This window comes from Zeus faber (genome assembly GCF_960531495.2).
Source record: "Zeus faber genome assembly, chromosome: 2".
Taxonomy (NCBI): domain Eukaryota; kingdom Metazoa; phylum Chordata; class Actinopteri; order Zeiformes; family Zeidae; genus Zeus; species Zeus faber.
The window spans coordinates 29,417,640-29,425,139 of record NC_137189.1 but is presented as its reverse complement, the minus strand read 5'-3'; the positions used below and the strand labels follow the sequence as shown (position 1 = coordinate 29,425,139).

General features: G+C 43.5%; 1 protein-coding gene across 1 annotated transcript in view; it reads right to left on the bottom strand.

The window, feature by feature from the left end:
• The window catches only part of LOC307248049 (sodium/potassium-transporting ATPase subunit alpha-1), a 23,861-nt gene extending 20,285 nt beyond the window's left edge, over nucleotides 1-3,576 (bottom strand). The window contains exons 1-2 of the mRNA XM_080024245.1: nucleotides 3,456-3,576; nucleotides 2,935-3,048 (exon numbers count right to left, since the gene is read on the bottom strand). Coding sequence (XP_079880371.1) covers nucleotides 2,935-3,048; nucleotides 3,456-3,467 — 126 coding nt within the window. The 5' untranslated portion in view covers nucleotides 3,468-3,576. The remainder of the gene's footprint in view (nucleotides 1-2,934; nucleotides 3,049-3,455) is intronic.
• Between the last annotated feature and the right edge of the window lie 3,924 nt (nucleotides 3,577-7,500).

Sequence of the window (7,500 nt, the reverse complement as noted above, 5' to 3'; positions counted from 1 at the left end):
CTGGCGAAGGCGTGGGCACCTTCATTATGGTACTCATCTGGACATTCCTGTTCAAGCCTCTCGTGGTGAAGTCATCTTATTTCGACATGGCCCACTGCCATGCACTACAGGCATGAGTGCTTTGCGTTTTAATATTTATTTAAACGGCCGCCTTCTAACAACTAAATTACAGCCAGAATGTGGATGTTCAGATGAAGAGACTCCCTTGAAGGGTAGAACGTTGGGCTTTAAGGGTAAAACCCACTCCCTCTAATGCTCTACTGTTGATCTTTTATCTGACAAATGGAGAGGGATTTGGGGGGGTAATTAAATTTTTTCCCTCAGGCTCCACCGCAAACTTCCCACAGTGATCCAAAGATAAGAGTGAGGGTGTGTCAGGCTTCATGTGCCTGTTTGGTGTTTACTTAATTTGGGACGTCGTGCGACATTGGAACCCACTGACCCCATAGACTGTCTTAAAAACAATGTTGAAATCTGTGAAAATCCCACTGTGGAAGTGGAACGTTATGGCCATTGTTACCGCTGGTGGCAAATCACAATGCCTAGGACTCTATTCTGTTCTTAGCCCGCGTCGTTTCGGACTTTGGAACATTTTTTTGCACAAATCACCAAAGGATATTTTGTTGCCACGGCAGCAGAGTTTCCTTTATCCTTCGGCTGGACTTTGATGTCCCTTTTCACTGGTTATAATGGTGCAATAATCATTAACATGTCAACATTAAGGACTCATGGAGACAAACGGCGCAAAAGTCTGGTGGTGGTGAAATGGCTCCCATTACTCAGCCATACAAGCGTTTTGGTCCAGCCATCGTTCATGAGAAAAACATGGCACATGGTTGGAGGTCAGATATTTTGTGGCTATAGTTACCAATTAAGAATCCGGTTTTGGTCGGCAGCAGGAGACTTTGAGATCTAGTCGAGTGGTATGGAGGCAATAATCATTAATATTTCACAGAGGTGTAATTATATTACCTAATACACAAACCAAGCACCAGCTTTGTTCTCCTCAGACCTTTCGTCACTGAGACACCCCCGGTCTCGAAGGGTTTCAAGGGTAAACTTGCAACAATTGGGTTTCAAGAGTAAACTTTCTGTTTAAAAGTTAGTTGTTTTGTTTTTTTGCTGGGATTGAAAGATTGCTCGAGTAAGGTCATGAGAAACCAAGCATACAGGTACTGTGAGGGAAGCCAAGGATCTCGCTCGTTCTGGAAAGCTTGGCCAGCTGGATTCCCAGGGCCGTCTTGGAAAAGACTGTTTTGGGAAAAGCCAATCGGAGTTACGCTGCAGTGTCTAAAGGACGGCCCTCCCGGTGCCCGCCAGCAACAAGCAGACGGCTGTGCTTCCAGACTAAGCTTCCATGCTAAATGAGATTCAGGTGAATGAGAGCGTGGGTCATTCGCATTGTATTCCAATCAATAGACAAAAGAGGTATTTCTTTCTCAAAGTGACTCACAATATGGCATTCTGGAACGCTGATGATTCCATGACTTTAAAACACTCATACTTCTTCAATTAGTCATTAAGTTGCCATTGTTTGACTTCATCATTGATATCCGTCTATACATCCATCTATTACCGGGATGTTAACCAGTGACCCTGTCAAGGACACTCGGTCCGGCGTTTGTCTCACATTTGGTTAAGTTAAAGTAATGTAAAAAAAAAATTATATTTGACTGCATTATTTGAGACACATTCAAATATGTGGCAACCAATTAAACAATTACAAAAAGAAAAACCCATTCACACCCTAGTTACACACCTAAAGGTACAACATTATTGGCATTGAATCATACCAATTTTAAATACTACCAGACGGCATTTAAATACAGAGTTATTGTATATAGAGTACGGAAACATTTCCTGCCTAATACCTTTTTTGATCAGTTGTGTCCCTGTCAACGACCTTGGGCAATGACCTCTAGCTCAATGAATGACTGACCTCACTCGCTAAAGGAATGCTGATACTTTATGATACCTAACTTTTTAATTTGATATCCATAGTACTAGAAAGGTTACTTTGCATTGAAGCATTAGAGGAGTACCGTGTAGTTCTCCGACGATTGCCCCCATTCAAGTGCACAATTAACAACAATGAAAGTACACACAACCTGCAAACCTTCTTTAAAACAAACAGCCTGTAAGACAATGGCCGCCTGTCTTTTTTATGACGTCGGGGCCTTCCGTGCACAAAGGAGCCCCCACAAAGCCTCAGCCTCATTGTTTTTTCCCGAACGCCTTGTAGGCGTCCTTGAGCGCAGGGTCACGGAGACATCCTGGTCCTGGCACTCATCCAAGCACCCACTGGGGAACAGCCCACCACCATTCAGTAGCCGTTCAGACCGCCAGAGCTCATAACAGCGCTAAATGCGGGAGTAGTTCACAAAGACTTCATGCGCTCTCGATCTGACCGGGAAGGTTCAAACGCTGAAAACTCTCGTCTCGATAAGTATGAGTTATACGTTCAGTCCAGTAATTGCAGGTTACTTCGTATCATGTGAGAAGCGGTGGAGGCAGCGGTCACGAGGTCCGTCTAAGACTCGGTAATGACCGTGTCAAAGTGAGGGTTTGGTCCCTGTACCATGACTTTATCACTGCCACCACCAGTGCATTTGACTTAGAGTTCTCGGGATTTGTAGCATGCAGCATCTCAAATCAGTTTGCGAGAACATTATCCAAAGACCCCAACAAGCTGAAAGAGTTGGCGCTACCAGCTCCTACACTTGAAGCGTCTTAATTTCGAGCGCCAACAAAGCCTCTGAACAATCGCTTATTTGAAACAATAGCAACGGGTCTATTCCTGTCCAACTGATAAGGCCTCGCAAGGCCATGAACCTTCGCCGTTCCAACTCCTTACAGGAACTCCTGTATAGTATGGCTCAGCGGACAATGGGTATTGCCCAACCCAAAAAGTCTGAACAATAGTCGCTCACTCACCAAGTCCACTTCTTTTTTCAGCTCATCCATATCCTTCTTGTCCTTCTTCCCCCTCTTTGGTTTCTTTTTGCCATTCTCGGAGGTGGCCGCCAGTTTGTAGTCATCCTTTCCTTTCTGGAGAGGAAAAAAAAAAGTGACAGCGACTGAGTTATCTTTCATGAACGGCTGGAACGTAAGACAGAGTTTCAATCAAACTGCCCCCCCCCCCCCCCCCCCGGGTAAACGGAATCGGGGAAGTCACTGGTTCACCAGGCGGGGAAACCATTTCCTGGATATTGCATCAATCTGGCGGCACCAGGCAATAAGGTTCCTCTTCCGCCGAAAGAACCATAAACACCAATCGCCATACAATGTGCCAAGTTGTGTAAACAAGCGGATTACGAAATGAAAGGCTCAAAGTACACGGCACGAGTCTGTAAAGTCTGTCATGAGAATGCCGTTGCCTTAATTTAGCGCATGAGCACATATTAGTACAAACTGAGAGGCTAAGACGAGCTAAGACAAAGAGCTCCAGTACTTACCCCGAGCCCCATGGCTGCAACGTCTGTGTGGAACAGTCAATCCAGTTGTCTTCAAAAAGTAACTTCCTTACTTACTCCGCCTCTCTCTCTCTCTCCCTCTCTCTCCCTCTCTCTCTCTCTCTCTCTCCCTCTCTCTCTCTCTCTCCCCAGAGCAGCGCAGATGGGTGACTTCACAGTAATAAATTTGCATACCTTTATAGTGAAACCGCCTCACCTGCTCGGCAAGGAAGGGGGCGGAGCTCGGCAGACAGAAGAAAAGGACAGGTGAGCGGAGGAGGAAGGGTGGGGGTCGGTGGGGGTCGGTCGGTGGGGGGTGTTGGGACGGAGGGAGGGAGGGAGGGGGCCTGAAGGTGAGGCCTGAAGTTTCCCTCAGCGGCTTCCTCGTTCGCCACTTCCTCATTCATATTCTCTGACTCTGACTCCTCCCTCATCCTCCCTCCCTCCCCTCCCTGCAGCACTTTCGTACATGTGCTGGTTCTTCTCACTATCTCTCTCTCTCTCTCTCTCTCTCTCTCTCTCTCTCTCTCTTTACGTCCCTTCCACACTCCCTCACCTTCAGGAGAGAGAGAATGTGACACCCTAGCGTCTGCCTGAACAAAATTGTGTGTGTGTGTGTGTGTGTGTGTGTGTGTGTGTGTGTGTGTGTGTGTGTGTGTGTGTGTGTGTGTGTGTGTGTGTGTGTGTGTGTGTGTGTGTGTGTGTGTGGGTGTGTGTGTGTGTGGGTGTGTGTGTGGGTGTGTGCTTGTATTTACACTGCAAACAGTGGAAAGACAGACAGGACAGTGAAAGAGCAGGAAAGAGAGACAGATAGACAGAGAGAGAGAGAGAGAGAGAGAAAGAGAGAGAGGTTGGTTAGCTAGTAAGATAAAGTCGCTAGTGAAGGTGAAAGTCCAGGTAGATTGTGGGGGCGGAGGTAGAGTGTGTGTGTGTGTGTGTGTGTGTGTGTGTGATAGAAAAAAAGTTAAACTGGTGCTAACCGCTAGCACGCTTTTCTTTTCACTTATTTTTTTTTCCAGATAAGGAGGTTTTGCTTCTGACAGCAAAGATAACGTGTGGAATGCGCGTGTACGCAGTGCCCCCGACACCACCACTCTCTCTTTCAAGTCATTCTACCATTTAGTCGAAAAGTAAACGTGTAAAACGTTCCTCCCAATTGATTTGCGAAGCATTTCCACCTCGGGAGACGTCCCTGACTGTGTGTTTGCGTACTCAAAATAAAGATAAAAGACGATGCTGCCTTCAAAGTGCTAAAGTTACTGATACTGCTACACAAGTAAGAGTTAAAGAGTCGCACCACAGGGCTCAGAATCTAATCCTCAGTCCAGACCTCAGATAGTTCCAGCTGTTTAAGATAAGATAACACGTTTACTATTCATTTATTGAGAAATTATTATTAATTCATTTAGCATAGCATTTGGCAACAGGGGCTAACTAACTAAGTATCATATTCAAATTTCCTACAAAATATTACCCCAAGTACAAAGTGGTACCTGGTGTTTTCCTCTGAAACCATGCACCTCAGGTCCTAAACTGGTAACGCCCCCCCTTCTTCAACTAAACCGGCAATCCCCCGTATCTGAAACTAAACCGGCAACCTCTCATTTCTGAAGCTAAACTGGCAACCTCGCTTTTCTGAAGCTGATCTGGCAACCTACATTTTCTGAAGCTAAACTGGCAACCCCCCATTTCTGAAACTAAACAGGCAACCTCCCATTTCTGAAACTAAACTGGCAACCCCCATCTCTGAAAGTAAACCGGCAACCCCCCATTTCTGAAATTAAACCGGCAACCCCTCCATCTCTGAAACAAAACTGGCAGCCTCCCATTTCTGTAGTTAAACTGGCAACCCTCGTTTTTGGAATTAAACTGGCAACCCACTTGTACATCATGGATTGAGTAATGTAGGGATAGAGGGATGAATGAATGGATGGATGGACCGACTGATGGATTGAGGGATGGGTGCACTGAGGGATGAATGGAGGAATAGATAGATGGATGGATGGTTGGATGGATGGGTGGATGGATGGGTGGATGGATGGTTGGGTGAATAACTGGGTGGCCTGTGTTTGTAGTAAACCCATGTCTGTTTGTGGTTTCGGGTTTGGAGAGGGTTAGGGGGGAAGGGAGGGCCAGAGAGTGCTTGAGAGAGAGAGAGAGAGAGAGAGAGAGAGAGAGGGAGAGAGAGAGAGAAAGAGAGAAGGGTAGGAGGCAGAGGAGGGGAACTTTACAACTACATTTTTCTCTTTGTTTTACGTCTTTACACATTGTAATTGTGACCTTCTCACCGTGAAAAGAACATTAAAAAAGAAGCCGCTCCCGCTTGTTGTGGGTTCCCTCTCTATAATTCATGTTGGCTGCCAACGTAATTCTGTGTTTTTCCCAAAACAAAACCCTACTGTACACAAATAGTGTGGGAGTGAAGAGGAGGAGGAGGAGCGATAGTTATAGTAGATAGAGAGATGAAGGTGGAGGACAGCCCAATCGCCCAATGACCTTCCATTCATCCCAAAGTCAGAGGGTTAATAAAGTTTTCAGTGCAGGTGAAAAGAAAGGTGTCCCTTAAAGGAAAATCTCAACCTTGGTTTATGATAATTGGTTTTTGTTTTTTTTTCATAAAAGGTTTTCCTTTAATAATTAAAAAAAAAAAGATAGTACTTTTTTTTTGTGATAAAAAAACATACGTTTCGCTGACTGTGCAGTAATCAAAAATTACTGAAAAAAGAAAGAAATTATATAATAATATAATCTTATAATTGCATTAAAGAAGTTATGTTAATTATAAAATAATAATATAATTAAATAATAAATAAAAACATAGATAGATAATAAATAAACAAAATAATACAAAATTATAAATACATAAATAAATAGATAAATTAATATATAAAAAATAAATAATATAAATCGCTGAAATTGGAAACTAATTGGAAAACCTGACCATAGTGACGACCTTTCTGGGTCTCTAAAGGTCTGTGTTGATAACACACACCATCTCTCCCTGTCCCCCTTTTGACTTAATTAGAGATTCGAAACCAAACCAAAACAAGGCATTCTGGGAGTTTTACCACACTTGGTGTTCGGGTTATTCATCTTGAGGTTAAGGACGAATCCAAAGTCATGGATTTAAAAGACGAGTTGCGTTGGCAACAGAAGGACATACATAAGAAACACAAGTTAAGGAAGCCAAAACCTTTTCAACCTTCCAAAGTAAGGGTAAAGCTGCAGGACTGGGTAGTAGAAGGGAGTACTGCAGTAGTATTTATAGTAACATCTATACCTATACCATAGTAATATCTATTGATTGTCATATTACGAGTGAATTATCCTGAAAGTGGACTTTGCTGCAGTACAAACTGTGACCTCTGATGCCTTTGCATGGGTTTAATAATCAAACTACAATCTGTAGTTTAACTTTAATGGTGTTCTGACACTGATTGACAGAGAGTAAGAGGAAGAAGTAGAAAGAGAGAGAGAGGGTGGGATGGGGGATAAATAAATATAAAATAAAGTTCATGAAAAATAATGAATACAATCTGTGTTCAATGCAAAAACCATATTTTAGACTTTGCGCCATGAGGCCACATCATTCTGACTTTGAAAATCAAGGAGTCATTAAAAATGATCCTTTTTTTTCTGTTTGCTGCAAACTTTTCCAAGCTGGACCCTCCGTCATCTCTCCATCGGGAGTTTCAATGCAAGTAATGGGGGACAAATCCACAACCTGCGTTCATTGCAAAAACTCACATAAACATTTCAGGCAAAGCATTCATTTTTATTTCTAAATTCCCTGTTTGTTGGTTCAATTTTAATTGCTGTGAATTTCTCCCCCGTTACTTGCATTGAACTCCTGATGGAAAAGGCTGAAAACCTACCAACATATTACATGAACGACATAAATTCCACAAATCCAAACTTTTCCTTTAAACAAAAGAACAGTTTATCCCACATTGTCCCCCAGCTTCTCACCACATACAGTACCTCAAAGATCACATGTTTTTGGGTATTGTCTCTCGCTGTTCACGTAGGTAGCCTTCACCACACGCAC